The sequence below is a fragment of the Echeneis naucrates genome, chromosome 9, assembly GCF_900963305.1.
Source record: "Echeneis naucrates chromosome 9, fEcheNa1.1, whole genome shotgun sequence".
Classification (NCBI taxonomy): domain Eukaryota; kingdom Metazoa; phylum Chordata; class Actinopteri; order Carangiformes; family Echeneidae; genus Echeneis; species Echeneis naucrates.
The window spans coordinates 13,240,002-13,259,344 of record NC_042519.1 but is presented as its reverse complement, the minus strand read 5'-3'; the positions used below and the strand labels follow the sequence as shown (position 1 = coordinate 13,259,344).

The following is a 19,343-nucleotide window of genomic DNA, read 5'->3' as shown; positions in this document are numbered from 1 at the left end:
TGTGTGATGAGTCAACCCTGTCTCCTAGAAATGAAATTGCTCACACAGCAAAAATGCAAACATGAATATGTTTTGAAGGAAACATAATACTGATCTGATTAAATGTTATGTTAACGTAGGAAGAAATGTTGATATCACATGGGCAACATATTTGTCGTTCAGATTGTCATGTTATTTCTAATTTCCAATGAGGACGGAGAGTATCTGATGATTGAATGAATACCTTCAACCGTAGGGTGTATTGTTGCAGCGGGAGCAGACAAAATTGCTCTTTCTCTCACGTTTCTCTCTTCAAAGCAGTGGCACTCAATGGGAGGAGCAAACAGGGGTCACATCACAATCAGTCAAATCAAATCCGATTTCCTATGCACTAATATACATTCATTTTTAAAACCTGCAATAAAAGCTAGAATACACTCAAAGACAAGATGATAAAATACCCATTATTGTGGTTCAAATCCTGCACATAACTTGTTCTCACCACTGACCTACAATCATAAACATCTCGTGACTTGACGACCACGACTAGTCAAGCACTAGGACCCTGAGTGCCCTGGCCCAGTTTAACACCGTTTGTTGTTTAATTAATATGCATGTCGGCTCAATTATGAATAGTCCCTATCGTCTTGGATGGGTTTCTTTTCATGACACGGCATACCTAATTGGCTGCAATGCAGTGAGGAGAAACACATTAAATTCCTACGATTCCCCTATCTGCTCACACAGAGAGATGGGTGAAAGGGAGGACAGGAAAGAGAGTAGTGGGGACTTAAAAGATAATGATATGACCCTCTTTATTGCCGGAAAAACCAATAAAACAAATGTTACATTAGTTCATGGTTTTTCTCTGTTGTCACTGCTGCTACTCTTCAGGGATATGGCGATTGAAGATGATAGTGGACCAATTTATTGATTTCTTTGCCTATGGGCTTAGTGTGTAAGCAGGCTCTTGTGCCTCTGTGACAACAGTGTCCTTGTATTATTAACAGTGCCAGTATTTCTAAAGCCAGATTCTGCTTGTACTTGAGGCCCTGAGCCAGAATGGGGATCGATCCAGAGGCTTGACCAGGATGCACCAGAGACAAATCAATGCGCTGGACGCTGGGTGTGGGAAAAGCATTGCAGGGCATCAAAGGAAAGAAGAAGACTTTACTTAAAAGCTCTTCTCCTTCTATTCCTCGGGATGTAGAAACGAGTTATTGTGCATCTTCTTTAAACATATTAACTGGCTATCCTATTAGCATCCAGTTCTCCATTTTTAATCCCCCCTAAGCAGCTTTAAGTTTAGAGATGTCAAGTGAAGCAAATCTCCCAACATATCAAACACATTTCCACAAAGTTTAGTCTGACACATATGGTATTTTTGGAAGCTCTTGCATCTCCAAGTTTGAAGACTGTTTGTCTGCACAGCACGTGTTTAAAACAACTAACTGACTCACCAGCAGGTCAGTGGTGTTAAAAGTCTGACTATATTTATGGTGTGATAGTAAAATCTTTTGAAAAGATTTTCAAAGTAAGTGAGAGAACCATGATGCAAATACACTTAGCCCTCTGAAGCTACAATGTCTACGATATTGAAGCAGAGAATCAAACACTTCTAGTCTAACGTATGGAGGTAATTATTTAAATATTACAGTACCATAGCTCAAAAAAGGGAGAACAGCTTTACAGTAGTTTGCACTTGACCATGGGATTATCCTATTCATGGGACACATATATGTATATATATATTGCATTGCAGGTGATGACAGGGTAATTGGTTAGTCTCCTTCTACTTGCAGACAAGGTCAATCTCACACTTCTGCTCACAGAAAAAGGAACGACTGAGTGATAAATGATGAGTACTTTTGTATAGACACACACACACACGCACAGACATGCACAAAGGCATGCACAAATGAACTCCCATGACATAAAACATGTCACATGCGCTTCCATAGATGCTTCATGTTCATGGATCGCCACACAGCCTAATGAACTTAGAGGGAGAGCCATAAATTATCAGTATATGGGGTCGAACCAGTTTCTGTTGTGATGGGCCTTCATCACACTCACTCAATGTATAGCTGGGTGCGAACTCACCGGATGACAGGAAGGAGAAAGTGTGATGATGATGGCGTGGCTGCACTCAAAGCATTGCTGTTTTAAGTGTGTGTACACATGGTGGGTGTACTGAAGCAGCTTTCTTATCTTTGCACCACAGAATGTTCAAATTTTTGTGGCATTCAAACAAACAATCCCTGACAGAGAAAAGAGTATGTGTGTGTGTGTGTGTGTGTGTGTGTGAAAAGGAAAGAGTGAGCCTGACTGTGTGAGAGCTCTGCTTTTTCTGCTCATTTGCATGCTTCTTCCAAAAAATGAGTGTTCCTCTGTCTGCATATCGCTGCCTCACTCTCTTTTTTCCAAAGTGTAAAATCAAGTGTTTCGTGCAGGAAAAGGGGTCACTGCAGCACATGTTCATACTGTTCATAGATGACATAATTTACCTACAGCTTTGCCCTGCATCTCCAAATACATATCTATCATTAATACAGTTCAAATACATGTGCGTTTCTATTTGCTCTTCTAAAAGGTGTAAAAAGGACAATAAAACTGGGATTATATTTCTACTATAACACATGTAAATATAGGCACAATGTTGTGGATTGTTGGGAGTTGATATTTTGTATTGTTTATTGCTAAATAAATAAAACCAAGTGTAATTATATTAAATTGGCATCAGGGCCCAGAACAGCAATAATTCTAATGTAATTCTAGCAGAGCCTCATCTCGTCTTTATGGCACACACATTCATACATGTATTCATCATATGATGCTAAGCAGGTACTAGTCATATTTCTGCATTTTGCAACAAATTTTGGATGTGTTTGTCTTCCATGTTTGGGACGATGAGTAAAACTATCCGTCAAACAAATTCACTAATGCTGTGTATCCTTGAGCAAGACAGCAAATAGCAGTCAGCAGCATGTCCTCTGACCTATCTGCATCTTCCTCTGTCTAACTTTCTGTAGTCAGTTGTTTATTATTTGTCTCTTTTTTTGAAGGGTCTATCTTTGTAGTGTCTTGCTTATCATCCTCCCTTGTCTACCCATTTTCAGGATCTGCCAGCTCTGCCAGTCTCATTTCAAATCTGTTATGTTTTAATCTGCTTAAGCTGTTTTTCTCCACAGCTGCTTCACCTGGTTTCCTCTCCTGCTCCTTCCTACACCCTGTTGATCTGTTGCTGTCATTCTCACAGCTATTGCAGCAATATCTTCCTGTTTTCTCTTATTAACAATCTCTCTTTCCTCCGTAGCCCATTTCATTTGATATTTCCGTTTCCACTCTTCTTCCTATCTATCCTGCCGTCTCATCTTGCTCTGCCCCCTCTCAGTTGCAAGTACTAGTCAGAAAAAGGATTATTTCTCTTTAGTCATCTTCAGAGCAGCATCAAAGAGGCGCCAGCAAGTGGGATAAGAATAGAAATTGGATGCTATTTATAACTTGCTCCAAAGAGCGTCTACAGGCTGAAACAACAGCCTCGACATTGCTCACAAATGTACACAGACACAGACACAAAAAAGCTGGTAAGTAAAACACCAGTATCACCTCTGACACACACACTCACACCTCTCCTTGACCGAGCAAAAGGCAGCTGTGGTATAAAACAATATCAGAGTCCATATGAATTTTAAATAGTCTGTATTATTGATGGATTGATAAGGTAACCGGCACAAGAATAGAAACAGCATAATCAGCAGGATATATTTCTAGATTTCTGAAGTTCAAGTTATTGAAAGCTGTTTTCGCTTCAGTTTTTGATGAATAAGGGGAAATTATGTCCCTAATTGAAGAACTTTGGTTCAGTGGCTGCAATTAAATCTTTCAGGCAAGTGAACTATGGTTATCCCATGCAACACACACACACACATACACAATGCATTTGCACATAATACACATGCACATGTATATACACATTCATGGTGTAGAGGTTTGCTGACAGCTGACTGATGTTGGCCTCATGAAGAACAGTGATCTCCTTTAATTATACATGAAGTGTCACAGAGACGCAGGAGAGAGAAGAGGAGAGATAGCAGGGAGGGAAGGAAGAAGAAAGATGATATAGATGAAGATGTAAAAATAGAAAGTGAAAAAATGTGGTGAGAGGGATAAATATGAAGCTAGAAGTAGAGGAGGGAATAAGTGGGGGTGAAAGAGAGGACAGGAGAAGAAAGGAGGAAATAGTAGAAAGACAGATGGGAGGAGAAAAAGAGCGGATAGTGAAGGGGAGAGGAGCTGAAAGCAGAAGAGGTCACAGTGTATTGATCTTGACATGTCTGTCCTGCAGCACGTCTGACTTAACATTACCACTGGACATAAGAGCAGCAGGCTGGACACACTCACCCCCTGGGGCTTTACACACACACACATACACATATAGTGCCACAGTAAACAACTAAAATAATCATTCTCTGCTGTAAACTTTCTTAATGTCTTTTAACCCAGAAGCTGAAAACATTTAGCAAACATATATTCACACAAACCCACCCACCTCTCCACTTCATTCACAGAAGAAAAGATTGGTAAGAATCAAGACAATTATGTCATGTAAATATAGCATTTTCTTGGAATATTTGCTTCAACTGATAGTGATGACCTTTTGTAAATCGTAACTTTAAAAGAAAGGTGCTTTAATCACATTGCTTTGTGTAATTGGTATTTCTGGTAATTTATTCCGAATTACACGCACAAATTAATGAACTGCATGTAAGGAAACAGCCTCAAAGTGTTGTTTGATGCTGGAAGTTTTGTGGCACATTTTTCTCCTGATGGACTTACTCTTAGACACTTGCAAAGAAGTTCTTTAAACACTGCCATAACCTGCCCTAGATGTTGAGTGTCTCCCAATAGAAGATTTTAATTTCATCACAAACTGATGCATAATTTTGTAGAAAACTTGAGGTCGGCTCTAACCCACAGAAAAAACTGAAACTAAAACTGTGCACACTTATTTCTGTTAAACCTATAGACTGTTCATGTATATCTTCCTCACTCTAACGGTCTAATAGTTTGTCTTCGTGTCATTGAATTTTTTATGCAAAGCAAGAGAAATGTTTAACAGATACTGTAGGAGTAAATTGGCCTTACTGTTATTTTTGTTGCCAGTTGCAGTAATTAGATATGTTATACAATAACCATTGCAGTCATAATATATTTTGTAGTCAAAAAGTGGGTTCTCCAAATTTATCTTGGCTTTTCAAGATATTTTGAAGTCTTCATTCAGTCAGGATAATCCATGCAGTTGCAAACATTGTGCCACAGAGGGACTTAGCTAATGCAGCCATTTTTGATGCAAAGTCAAGAACCAATGCCTTAAAGTAAAATTAAAAGAAATTAAGGCATTGCAGGCTCACATTAAGCAAACTATTTAGTTTGCCATATGATTTTTGTCATGCTGTTCAATCAATCTAATGCTGTCTTTGGCATCTCATGCTGACCTACATATTACCTACAACAGAGAGCAAAGCGACAGCGACGGTGAAACTGCAGGAAGAAAAGAAATGAGCAGATAAAGTGAAGATTGATGTTTCCATAAAGGGGAAAGAGGAGAACTACTGTTGTCGAGCAGCAGAAGTGTAGCATGAGGAGCTCAGGATGTCATGAAATATGTAGGAAGGAGCAACTCAGCACTGGAACACAAAACCATTAAATAAAAGCCCTGGAAAACACCATCAGCTAGAAATACAACCACCCATTTCCTTATAACGCCCAGATTCCCAGACATGGTTAAAAGCACAAATACAGACCTCTATTTTCACACTCTTGCATCCACCCATTTGACTTTAATGTTCTCAGACGTGTGCACACAGTTCAACACACCTTTGGGCTCTCAAAGACACAAGCACACATGTAACCATGTATGCGAGGACGAATACACACAAAAAAAACCCAAAAAAAAACACAACTTCTTGCTATCACCCTCTCCTCGTTCCTTTTTCTGTCAATGTTGTTAGATGTGGAACTTCAGTAAGGAAGTTAGTTGAACATGCAGCAAGTGCTTTCAGTTTTTCATGGTCAGACAACAGGGCCAAGGCGACTGATCACACGTCCGTTCAGCTCTCTGGATGGCAAACAAACTAGTATTGCTTTGAAGGATTTGAGACAATATTGAAGGCGTAGTATATTAAAATAATGTCAAACACTAACATCACAATAAATGTTCTTATCTACTGTCCTTCATCAAACACATCAATTATGAAACGTATGAGTCATACTTTGGCTTATTCACAGGATTTTACTTTTATATCCCTGGCAGAAGAGAGACTTTAGGGCTGGGAGGCCCAGGAGCCAGGTATGATACACACCACGAGCCCAAAGGATCTAATTTGTATGTGGAAACAAGGGAAATATATTTTCCTCTGTTCAGGTGGCCAAAAATGGTTTTAGTACTACATCTCTTATGGTTTAAAACCCATTAACTCCAGTCATCAAATTTTATTCCTCTCATGTCAGTTTCCCGGTAGACCAAACTTCAGTTTTAAAGAGATGGTTTGTTCATCAGTTCCTTGTGAGCTGAAGTGAACTTCCTTATTACAAATCCAAGGCTTCATGCATGCAATCCAGACTGAATGATCAAAACGCCACAGTTCAGAGCTGCAGTTCTGGGAGGGTGACAACACAAAAACACAAGCCTTCATCAGCTAAATTCACAATATAACTTTTTTCCTGCTCGCATTTGTTGCAGCAGATCGTTATCATACAGTATTCTCAGATAATCACTCTGCTTGTTTCATTCCCCAATTGGTGTACTAGGCCAGACCATCCCTCATGTAACATTTATGAATGCAGATATGATGACATTTATTAATGAGGAGTTATAGTTGCTGATAAGTCTATTCTGAACCACTACTGTCTGCTGAAGACAACATCATCTTTCACAACACATCTATTATATGTCCATGCAGTGCATATAAATCTTCATGGGGCCTTAAAGTATCTGCTGACACAATTTGAAATTGTCCACTTTTGAAGACTTTATAAGAACAGCCTAATTTTAACGTGACAATGCAGCCACTCATCAGGTAAGAGCAGCATAGGAGCCACTTCCTGGGCTGTAGGGCAAGGACACAAGATGACGACGTGATGGGAACAGCATGCATCATCATATTTATAAAGGCAGATAACAACAGTGAAAGAACACAAATGGCCACAACTGTCTACCTCTTTCCCTGCACACAAACACACAGAGAAACTGATTTCAATCAATCACCAAAACAGAGATTCATCCTCTGGTTGTCATCACATATAATATCACCACCACACCCATGGAGCTCCATCAATTCCTCTGCTGAGAGTCAAACTCCATCCTAACTTTCCTCCATGCGGGTCACATTTTGCATGGATCAAACACAAATGCATGTATACTGGACTGTCCACACACACCTCTTTACTACATATCTCACACAGAAGCTATGGACCAAAGCATGCAAGCTCGACCTCAGTAAATCGCTGCAACATGAAAACTAGAGGATCAAAACGCTCCAAGTAGTCTTGGTCGAACAGAAATGACGACGCAGCACTGATACAGCATGAAATCCATAACGGCTTTAATTCACCGATATCAGGAAATTCATCCTCCAGGTCCACGTGATTTTTTGCGGTGATCGCAGATCACAATGCCTGCGGTGGGTGAGTGTCGTCTACCTGGATGCTGCAGGAGATCTCGGAGTCGTCCAGTAGCCGGATCGTACAGAGGATCTCCTGGTCCAAGGAGCGGATGCTGGGGCTGCGGAACCGGAGCATTTTCATCCTTCTGTCGGTTCTGTTTCAGCTCCTCATGTCAGCAGATCCACGGGCAGAGCAGACGCACACGTACCCACAGGCTACAAACACTGGGGGCTCACGCACACACACACGCGCAGGTATGTGCCTCCCAGCCGGGTCTTGTCACCCCCTGCGAAGCCCTTGGAAATAAATGGGTCGATGGAGAGATGGATGGTGGATGGATGGCTTTCATCCGTCTCCTGCCTGCCCACTGATGGATTTCCAGGAGGGAGGACGGCTTTTCCCTTCTCCCTCCTCTCTCACACATCGTTGTTCGCTCACCTCCACTTCTCTCTCTCTCTCTCTCTCTCTCTCTTTCCACATCTTATCATGAAATTCAAGATTGCAATTAACAATTGTGAAGCAATTGTGACAGATCACAAGATTGTGAATGTAAATGAGCTATCCTGTGGAATATTAAATAAAGTATATCCTTTGACAATAACTTAATGGAGTCATCCTTTTACAAAAATAATATATATTTTTTTACTGTTTTATGAGCTATATTCTTCTGAGTTTTACTTCATGAAAGAACTATCCGTTTTGTCTGAACGCCTTATTACATAAACTATTGATGATATAATCGTGAAATCTATTAGACACGTAGAAAAACGGTACCACACCGTATTCAGCTTTCATGCGCTTTGTCAAATTGTTACACTTACATATATGAGTTAAGGAAATTGTCCCGGATGTTTTAAGAAACACGGGCCAGCTGTGTCACGTTATCGCCTCGGATGTCATTGTTTTCATCGGTAATGACGTCGAAAACAATTTGTCCGGTAAAGAGGGCGCGGCTCCTTTAAATGGGCGTCCTACGTCACTCCGCACTAATTTAAACAACGTACGGTTAACGTCCACGGAGTCGCCTGTCCGACAGCTTCCACCGACGAAGAGGGGCTCATTTCACCGGTGGGAGCTTCGACTGGCTGAGCCCGGACCGTGTCCCCTCTGTTTGGTTTGTTCGGCAGCGGAAACGGTCGAAGTTGAAACGTGAAGTCGCTGCACCAGCACCTGTTTCCTGCAGCTACGGCAACACCGCAGGCTCAAAACAAAGGTAGGCCGCTTTTACCGAGCTGCAGTGTTGAGGGAAACTTCGTGACAGCAGGATCATATGAATCAGTTTCAGAGGAGGCCTCATATTTTACTGACGCCAAAGTGAAACATTGGCATCCAAACGCACTTGGGCGTGTAACAACAGTCATTACCCGCATAAATTACATCATTTCACAATGTTAGTGTCACAGTGCAGCTGCTAAAAGAGCTCATTTCATACTTATAAAGTATATAAACTCACTAATATACTTATAAGATTTCAACTGGATTCACAGGGACCTACAAACTTCAGGAAAATTAGTTTGCCAAGTCAATGAAAACTTCTCTGAAGAGATACAAGTAATTTGTTGACAGCAGTCAAAATGTGTGTGTGTGTGTGTGTCTTTAATCTAGTTCAGATCAGGACCTGCCTTTGGATGTCTGGAGATCCACAGCTAGAATGATCTACATCATAATGGGAGTCTCGGGCAGTGGAAAGTTTGTTCATCATATTTTCACTATTTATTTAGGGCATAGGAAGTCAGTGCTAGTTTATCAGCTGTTAGTACTGTTGTATACTGGAATCTGTTAGAAACCTGTGAGGGATGTAACTCAGTATCAACATAGTATAGTGAGGGTGCAATTGTGTGTCTCACCATCTGATAATACAACTGTCCTTTTTTTTTTTTTTTTTTTTGGATAAATGTCATTATTCATTTCAGTGCATCAGTTTTGTCTTTCCTTTTGTTATACAGAAGCAGCTTAGGGGTTTTTTTGTCAGAAAAGGTAACTCCCAACATACAAACCTCTCCATTCATGCTTGTGAACACGCATTACCCCCCCTTATCTGTCTGTGTGTTTCCATTCATCAGCTGGGCTGGCCGGTGTATGAAGGGGATGACTTCCATCCACAGGAGAACATTGAGAAGATGTCTCGAGGTGAACCGCTCACAGACAAGGTCAGCTTATTGTGTCCCTGAAGTGTAGCACTGAAGTTATTTTCTCTGACCTGCAGCCACAAAAAAAAAAAAAAAAACTCAACAAGTAACTGAAGGGCATTGGCAGCTGCAAACAGAGCAGTGAAAGCAGCAGGGAGTGAAACAGAATTATTTCTAACAGTCCGCAATCCTAACATTAGGATAAGGCATTTATTTTTATTGGTTCAATATTTATCTTCTCCTCATCCATGCTGACTTTCAAAATAAAGGGAGCCCTCCAAACAATAAGCTGCCTCACAAAATGTGAGTATACAAATTTACAGGCAGAGCAGTGGCAGTCAATATTTGGCAGGCGCTTGCTGGTAGCAGTGTGTGGTGGCTGATGATAACCTCCCACTCAGAAACTGAACTGAATGACAGGGAGAGTTACCCTGGGATCTGCTCTGTTCATCCCTTTGGCATATTTTAAAAATACTCAACAGTTGGTAGTTTGAGCCTAAATAATGCAGTGAAGCTGATATGTAAATTCAGGATTACTGTCAGGCTGTGGGAAAAATGTGTCTTTCATGCCAGTATCAGAGTTGGCAGGTTGATGCTGGCATATCCAAACAGGACATGAGTGCTCAGAAGCCGGAATATAAGAGAATGTGATTCCTCTCATTTGAGTTCAGCTTTTCATGTTAAAGGCATTGCAGTATGAGGAGAAAAAAAAAAGGACTGAAAAATAAGGACTGATTCTGATTCTCATTTCAGTGTAATCAAAGATGTGTTTGTCCTGCCATGATCTGTTTGATTTCCAAATTAGTTCTTTAAACAGCAAATATTGACTTCTGCTATTCATCCCTGGATGCATTATTTTCCAAGACATAAAGGTTTGAGACTCACCTGCGGTCTGATGACACACAGTATGACTTCACTCAGGCCAGCTCACCCCATCATGGTCTGCAGAGCTCAGCTTGCCTGTCCAATGGCCAATGATATGCTGAAAGGAGCGTATGTGATTGGATTCAGCCACCCATTCGTGTTAAAAAGCCAGAATCAATGTTGATGTTTGTCACCACAATAGTGCGACAGGGTTCCTCTGAAGCAAGAGAGTCCAATTTTTACTTTTCCCAAGGAAAAACTACAAAGATTTGGAACAACTAACATTTTTAAAAAATCACTTTTCTTTACCTTATAACTTTAACCTTTCATTTAAGACCTGTTTCTTTCAACAGCAATAAATCTTAAAAGAAAAAGTAACATATCAATTCAGAATTCACATTTTAGATGCTGTTTGATCATTTCATATCTCTTAAAAATGAAATATGCTTTGAATCTGAAAACAAGCAGTTTAGAACTGAAATGGATGCGGTCATGTTGTTTGTCTCTTCAGGACAGATTCCCTTGGCTTCTGAAGCTACATGAAGTCATTCAGAGGTAAGTGAAATAAGTTTGTACATATGTACACAGACACACATCCTCAGATTATTACACAACACAAAGTTGGGTTTTTTTTTTGAGACAGAAATGGAAAAGATGATGGGTTTATAGAGTGAGAAGGAGCTGGGGGGAAAAGCGGAGAGGTACAGATAGGCAGCTGTGAAATTGTCCAAAAAAAAGATAAAAAATATCAAGGATGGTTTTTAAAATTGAGATGAAAAGCAGAGAGCGAGGAAAGGGAGTTACAGAGAGTGAAGACAGACTGAGTGAGTGAGAAGAGGTGAGGGAGAAGTTAAAAAAATTTGCCATCTCTTTCTTAAGATGTTTGAAGTGCTCATCCATTTCCACCTCCTCCTTCTCCGAAGCTGTTTGTGGTTGGAGTTGACTTCATCTTTATTAAGTTTGTTTCTCAAATGTTTTGTTCGTATTTTTTGCAATCTAAATAAAATTTCAGTGTCACGCCCTGTCCTTACGAAGTATTTGTATGTGTTTCGGTCCACCCTAGGGAAAGGTGTTCAGGCTCTGATGCTTTTGTGATTTGCTCCGCCTTGAATCGCCTCTACAGACAGGTCCTGCTCTATGGCTCCAAAGCCCTCCTTTCTGTTACAGACCAAGCAATTCTGCCTCCCGTTGCCCCTGATGTCTTCTTCCTCTTTCTACAAGGTGACTATGATCTCATCCACCAGAGGATGATGTCCCGAAGGGGACATTACATGAAAGCAGACCTGCTACGTTCTCAGTTTGATGCTTTGGAACCACCATTGGCTGGAGAGAACGTGCTGTCACTGGACATCAAGAGGAACATTACTGACATGGCTATGGAAGTAGAAAAGCATATAAGCAGCTTCAAATCCTCACTAGTTATGCCATAACCAGCAGAGGGGGAAAAAAAAGCACAATTCAGGTTCAGCACAAACTGAATATCTCAACATCCAATGGATGGATTTTCATGATTTTTGTACAGACATCGAAAGAATGGATCATTAGTTTTACTTGAAGGTCAGAATTTTGGCCAAATAGTTATGATTCGCAAATGATGAATTTTCATGATTACGTTGATCCCTGCCACATTAAGGTTAATATTTCATTAAAATATAGTAAACAAAAAATTTGATTCCTCTGTACAACCTCAGTGCAACAAAGGTGACGACACTAATCTAACTGCACACTAAATTTGATAGAGTAAAATGATTCAAGAGTTTTGGATTAAACACTCACCTCACTGCTCCACACTGCTGTCTTAACATACAGTACCAGTCAGCAGTTCAGACAGTCTTCTCCTGAAACTGAAACCTTTGGCTGGTACTGTATGAAAGGTCAGACCAGGAAAGGTCAGCTCAAGTTGAGGCTTAGTGACCTGTTTCCTATGCATATATAGAAAACACACAAACAGCCAGGTGACCATGAACTTGATGTCCCCACACTCTGTCAAACAAATACATGCACATTGCTACTCGATACTATAAGGCTGTTTCTGTGGTGTGAGTCATCTTCAAACCTCAACCCGAATATTTTAGGAACTCCTAATCCCGAAAAACCCCCTTGGCTACTCTCATATCTCACACATGCAGACAAACCAGCATGCGCGCGCGCACACACACACAGCTTAAGACCCCTCACTCTGGCAGCAAGAGACAAATGCGCACAGGTTGTTCAGTGGATCATATATACATATATCTGATGCCATAGCGTCTTTTGTGTCTGTTTAGCTACCAGGTCTATGAGAGCCAGGACACAGAAGCAGCAGAGGAATGGAAAACAGAGACTGTATCATATCAACCATGTTAGCAACTAAAATTCACTTCTAAATATGATGAAGTTTTAATAAATCAATGACATACAGTTTTGCCTGCTATCAGCTCAAACGTCAGCTATACGAACTAAGAGTTGACCTTACTGAACAAGTTATGTCTAACTGCCCCCTGGTGGCAGTTAGACATAACTGTGTAATATAACTATAGTAGAAGTTTCAAGATTAAATATTAATAGCAGAGGAAATAAATTGGTAATATGTGACGTGTAAGAATAGTAATATTCATTATTGCATTATACATTTTTATAAGTCAGAAAATGCTAGTCTGTGTGTGTGTTTGACTTGTGTCTATTGTTGAGATTGTCAGGCTGGTAAGCTCTGTGTTCTTCACATCAACCTTTCAATGCAACAGAAGCAGTGTTTACAGCTTCTCAAATGTGAAGGTTGTCCATTCTTTTCTTTCTATTCATTCTTTCTATAATGGTAAACTGACCATCTTCTGGATTTTTGGTGTGCAAGTTTAACAAAACAACACTTATTTTCTAACATTTTACAGGCTAAATTATTATTTGCAAAAAATGTACAGAATAACAGATAATGATAAAACTATTTGCAAAATGTAAGTCCTAAGAGCAGCTTTTGAGTCAATTGTGCTGTTAACTTTCATGCAGAGCAACTATACTGCAACAAGAGGTTTGTCCAACAGACTCACAAAGAAAGAAAAAGTAAATAACTAAAGCAGTCAACACCTTTATTGTTCATCTGCTCCTCAAAGATGAGTGACAGTTTGTTACCCAGTTGTTGTTAAGTGAAATTCAAAGGGAGATGAAAACACCTGTTCCATGTGACACAGAGCTTCTGTAACATGGTGCATTTTAGCTGGAGAGAAGCTAAAAGAAAAACATATAATCACAGACATTAGTGGTCAGTGCAGTGGAAGATCATTAGGCACAAAGGGTTTATAACAAGTAGCTCATCTATGCAAAGTGAATCTATAGTATCAGTACCATCAACATACATTCTGCTGTCTTTTGTTAGTTGCTTATTGTAAATTCTGGCCTTGTCATTTTTTCATGTCTGTGGGAATTTGTCTTAGATTTGCTCTGCAAATGAGACCTTCTGCAACCTTGAGATAAACGTGAACATTGAAGAAAAAGGCAACCTGATGAATTGGAGCTGACTGTACCTTTGGAGACAAACTTTAGGAGTGTATGCTGCAGGAGTGAGACTGCCGAGGACATCTGACTCCCTCTGCCCGTGAGAATCTTTCATTTGACTCTCAGACTCTCAAATGAAAAAAAAGCCAAAGGTTTCTCAGAGACTGATAATACTTGTCCTGCCTCTGAAGATTTATGCAATTGCCACAAGTGAACAGCATGTGAGGTGGATTTAAATAACTCCACTGACCTGTGATGTATATATTACTGTTTTTTTCCTACCTTAATATTAACTGAATGATTTAATCCTGGAAGGAAGCATTGTACCTTTTCTAAAAAAATATCAAGTGTATTACATTTCCTTTGTTTGTATTACGTGTGTTTATACCCCTGAACATCACAAATTTGCATCTTGGGGCTTTATGATCTGTTCACTATATAGCATTGACTCTACTTCAGTTAAGGTAGGATATACAGGTGGAGAGGACATTATAGTGAAGGTGACTTAATAATCTTTACTACACCACGAATACTACAGCCGCAGACACCAATTAGGATGTGAAGTTAAGGAATGAATATAAGTAGGCTTTTGAAAGTGCAGCAATATAAATATGGCTTAAATGTCTTTAGTGATAGATTTTAGTAAAGCACTTTGTATTGTTAGTAATGATGGTGTATGCTCATAAGTGTGTGTCAGAGACCCAGCAGATGTTGTATAGCAGTGTTGAGGTCTCCTCCCGTGCTGATGAGGGCCTGAAGGTTCGCCTGTTTGTCTCTGAAGCCCATTGAGTTCAGGTGCTCCAGCTCCTCCTTAAAATCAGCCTCCTCGTTATGTACCTGACAGGACGAGGCAAGAAAAGGATTTGAAGACTGCCTGGGGGTAAAAATGTGACGCACAATCTGACAAATGACAGCCGGACATGGTCTGATGTGGGTCTGTCTGTGCAAGTGTGATGTTGAGTCTTGTTACCCTGGAGGTGTACTTTTTTTTTTTTTTAACTTGTACACTTTGTACAGTTACTGAAGCTGCCAAAAACATTTTTTTTATCGAAAGGCTGCCTTACGCCAATGTTGATGTCAGCCAATGCCTGTAGCATCTGTTGTACAAACTGCTGCTGTTGGTCTGTCACAGAGGCAACCTGAGGGCCACTTCCTGATTGGCTGTTCAGTACAGCATCCGATGCAAGCTCAGGGGCGACATTAACACTGGCTGCTGTGTTTCCAAGTCCAGCCCTACACAAAGATATGCCGCTTTATTCATGAAAAGACGGACAATATATTCTTAACCCAATTTCCTATATTTTTAGAAGCCAAATAACCAGGACAAAGCCTGTGTAGGCTGGTTTTTACTCACACAGGTATAAGGACAGGAGCTTCTGCAGCCAGAGTCTGGAGGCCCTGCTGGATCTGCAGCACAGCCTCCATGGCTCTGGGGTTCAACACGGCTGAAAGCAGCTCTGGACTCTGCATCTACACACAGATGACAATAATGAAGACATTAATCATAAATACTGTGAGCAATTGAGTCTGCACATTAAATTCAGTGTAGCACATTAATTTTAGGAGGGTGTCATTCAGATGTCATTCAGTTTGGAGGTAATTTATTAAATTAAGGATTTTTATTTTATTGTAATCTGAACAGTTGCAAAACAGCAAATTGGTGAAGAGTAACAGAAAGAAGATTAAACAAACCTGTTGCAGAAAGAGAGGGAGCTGCTGTCTCATCTGCTGCTGCAGCTGAGGATTCCCCGAAAACAGAGGATGGCTCAGCAGCATCTGAACAAGTCAAAAGTGAGAGCAGCAATGGCTGTACGCACAAGCTAAGGGGATAAGCTAACGAGAACTTCGGTGGAGGATTGTAGTCCTGTTCTAAACCTGTGAGCGACAGCCCACTCTGCTGGTTTCAGCCCTGTTCCTCCTCTCCCACTGTCTCTGCTCCAGACACTGCGTTTTAAATGCTGTTCTCATTATTCATAAGTTTGCCGGCCCATAGAGACTACAGGTTGACTTCCAAGCCATTTCCAAGCTGCTGCTCTGAAGTGATAAAATACCTTTCTCTAGCTCTGTATGCACACACACCATACAGCGCACATGTTAAATACAGTCCATTACAGTTAGAAGCCGGCTTTGCCCTCACAATGCACTGACTGATGGGAGAATTCAGGATCTCAGTCAGTCATCACATATGATTGAACACATGCCATTACAGAAGAGGCCCTGCTGTGATGGTCCAGCCAGTAACTTCCTGCTGAGCACTTGACTGGTGAAGGTGAGCGACCTGATTGCCTGTCATGTGTTTCCTATCATAAATTGTGTTTGAATCACCTCTGCTGCCAGGTCAGGGTTCTGGCTGAGGCAGTTCAGAAGACTGCTCACATACGGCCCAGACAACAGGCTCTCCATCAGACCTGGACTGGCCGTGATCTCCTCCAGCAGTGACTGCAGGCCTGGAGCAGGAGGGAGCGGGGAGACACAGATAGATTCAAAAAAAGGAGAACGAAATGCGTACTTAGAGTTTTGCTGGTTGAATTCTTGCCTGCGGTGCTGGTGCTCTGAGGGTTTGGATGAGCTGTGGGCGTGGCAGTCAGGGGATCTGTGAAGTGACTGGAAAAGGCTGCCGTCTGTTCTCTCCCCACTCTGGGAGTCTGTTGAATCCCAGATGGGGTAGTCACCTCTGGTGGTGGCCCTGCCTGGTTCTAAAAAAGAAAGCAGATATAGACAACACAGCAAAATACACTTCCCAAGTTTGACCTACTTTAAGGGGAACTTACCTGTGATTGTGGATGGTTGTCTTGTATTTTTGCACCAGTCTTCTGAGGACCATCAGCGTTATCAGTGATTGTTTCGGGGCTGCCTTGCCTTGGTTGTAAATTGTCTAATGCTTGGTCTTCAGTACGCATGATCTCCTCTATCAGGTCCGGGTTCCTGATGAGGTCAAGCACCTGGAAACGAACGCAAGAGCAAGAAGATCTTGAACATATGGGCGAGAAAAATTAGGAAAGAAAGGCGCAGTATGTTCAAGTCAACGTGAAATTAAAATCGTATCAGTGTCATATCAGACACCTGTATGCATATTTTGAAAATTCATATTTACCACAACGAAAACGTGCAGAATTCTAGCAGAGCCATGTACACACTGTTATTCCAGATCTGTATCAGGGGAAAAAAAAAAACAAAACACACTCTTCCCCAAGCCACACCTACCTGTGTGATAACGTCTGTATTGTTAAGCATGTCTCCCACCTCTGGGCTTGTCTCGAGGAGCTCCTGGACCTGAGGGTTAGACAGAATGAGCTGTCTGATTATTTGGGGGCTGGAGGTGGAGAGGGTGTTCTGCACGAGGGGGCTGCGCATAATGCAACGCATCATCTCTGGGTCAGCCAACAGCTGCTTCTCCATCTGACGTTGGAGCGCCGGGAAGAAGCCAGGCCCGCTGTTTGTTAGGTCAAGACTGTCCAGACCCTCCACTGAGGGAACAGATCGAGAGCAGAGGAGTACATAACTGCACTGGAGTGAAATCACGCATACAGGGAACAGGAAAAAGGGAAACTATGGGCTCTTTCAAACAAGAACATGGTGTCACAGTCCTTACCTAGGCAAAGGGGAGAGGTGGGAGATGGTGTCAGGTTATCATGATAAGAGCTGAGAACATCCGCGGGCTCTGTTTGGACCGTGTTTGAAGGTGGATTGCAGGCTGGCACACCTGATGAACGCTGAGGCCTGAGAGGGATAAACGTATCATTGATCTGAAGTTTAACTTCTTCTTCTGAATACTGTTTATGCACGCATTGTTTAAGCACAAGTTTAATATTATAAATCATTTTTGGTTATGAGTCAGTTTGCATCCACAAGATTTTCACAAGTGCTTGATCAAACAGTGTAAAGTAAATGCAGATGACAAAGCAGTATTAGAAGCTTTCCAAATACATGTGTGCCATTTTTCTAAACCCACGTTTCCATTTTCACATTCTAAGGGTTAGATGTTTTATGGTTATGTTAAAATGGAAGTGAAAAAGCAGTTTTACTTTTCATCTTCAATTCCATATCCTGCAGCCCAAAATGTAAACATTATGAACATTTGCACATTACTGCAGTATTGCACAAATATTCCATTGCAAATATTTCTAATGTCAATTTATATATGTATATATATATATATTTCTATATTTTTTGGCTTTCCCTTAATGTGCCCAAGAAAGAAACACCGGAGTCAAATTTCTGGTATATTTACACGTACCTGGGAATGAAACTATTTCTGATGCTGATTCTGATTACAGTACAATAACCCAAATTAAATCTATGCAAGCAACACTGACATCACGTTGAAAATGCAGTAATATTACCACATATGTCATATGTTAATATTACTATGGCAAAAACAGATACAAGTATTTTGGACACAATGTGGTTTTACGTTTCATCTGTCAGTCCCATGAAAAACAAAAAGATGCCTCTGTCAGTGTTATTTTAGGCCAAAGAAATCTCTCAACACTGACCTAAATGCAGGAAACAAACACGTGACTGGCTGCATATTTCACAAAGGCAGGCAGTCTTTAAACCCACAACCATCAGACTTTTTCAGCAGTCTGTTATTGTTGTAGTGGCTTTATATTCACACCATGATGAGTGTGATGGCCATAAGAAGATTTACCTTCGGATCATGCAGATGCTGACTGACTCGTGTTGCCCTTTCAGATGACTCAGGATTTCTGAGTCGCTGAGGATCCTGCCGGAGTGGATCAGGACCAGCTGCTCTGCTGAGGCTCCCAGGCGATCTGACAGACCCCATTTCAGCTGTACACAAAACACACACACACACACACACACACACACACTATGACAGTCACAAATGACAGCAGTGATGGCACCATCACAATCCGCTCAGGAGTCTGCTGAGCGCTGATAAAGATGAAATGAAGCGCTTTTACGCACAGATCTGTTTGGCCCCCTGACCTGTCTGACGGTGCAGTCTCCTCTCACGGTGAAATCTTTGGTGTCCGTCAGACTTTTGACGGCCACCTGAATCGTTTCAGTCCTCTGACTTCCCTCCGCGGCTCTCGGCTCATCTTTGACCGCTGACATCTCCATCCTGTCCGGGTCCGGAGCGGAGCTGTGAGTCCGTCCGGATGACTCGGCAGAAAGTTGTGTGACTGCGCAGGAAGGTGACGGATCACATTCAGCTCCTTCTGTTTACGTAACCGGAATATTCTACTGCTGTTTTATACTTTAAACGGA

The 19,343-nt window shown here is 41.3% G+C and overlaps 3 protein-coding genes across 6 annotated transcripts in view; 1 reads left to right on the top strand and 2 right to left on the bottom strand.

The window, feature by feature from the left end:
• The window catches only part of frmd3 (FERM domain containing 3), a 44,842-nt gene extending 36,059 nt beyond the window's left edge, over positions 1 to 8,783 (bottom strand). For 2 of the 3 annotated variants that reach the window (XM_029510246.1, XM_029510245.1), the window contains exon 1: positions 7,684 to 7,963. In XM_029510246.1, coding sequence (XP_029366106.1) covers positions 7,684 to 7,788 — 105 coding nt within the window. In that variant the 5' untranslated portion in view covers positions 7,789 to 7,963. Of the gene's footprint in view, positions 1 to 7,683; positions 7,964 to 8,468 lie in introns of those variants that run through there. The other variant, XM_029510247.1, reaches the window with a different exon arrangement.
• On the top strand, positions 8,644 to 14,536 carry LOC115048620 (probable gluconokinase). Of its 2 annotated transcripts, none has more exons than XM_029510249.1 (6): positions 8,644 to 8,860; positions 9,253 to 9,336; positions 9,561 to 9,624; positions 9,711 to 9,797; positions 11,152 to 11,195; positions 11,704 to 14,536. In XM_029510249.1, the coding sequence occupies exons 2-6, from the start codon at positions 9,299 to 9,301 to the stop codon at positions 12,068 to 12,070; spliced, it is 600 nt and encodes a 199-aa protein (XP_029366109.1). In that variant the 5' UTR covers positions 8,644 to 8,860; positions 9,253 to 9,298; the 3' UTR covers positions 12,071 to 14,536. The 2 variants fall into 2 exon arrangements, with proteins under 2 accessions (XP_029366109.1, XP_029366110.1); XM_029510250.1 differs by having other exon boundaries at positions 9,594 to 9,624; positions 11,704 to 14,535.
• Positions 14,476 to 19,217, bottom strand: LOC115048619 (ubiquilin-1-like). Its single transcript, XM_029510248.1, is given in 11 exon segments — positions 14,476 to 14,945; positions 15,173 to 15,341; positions 15,463 to 15,578; positions 15,801 to 15,884; positions 16,365 to 16,555; positions 16,645 to 16,804; positions 16,880 to 17,050; positions 17,313 to 17,575; positions 17,701 to 17,828; positions 18,760 to 18,902; positions 19,062 to 19,217. Coding segments are annotated over 11 exon segments (1,704 nt in total). The 5' UTR covers positions 19,197 to 19,217; the 3' UTR covers positions 14,476 to 14,801.
• Positions 19,218 to 19,343: the final 126 nt, after the last annotated feature.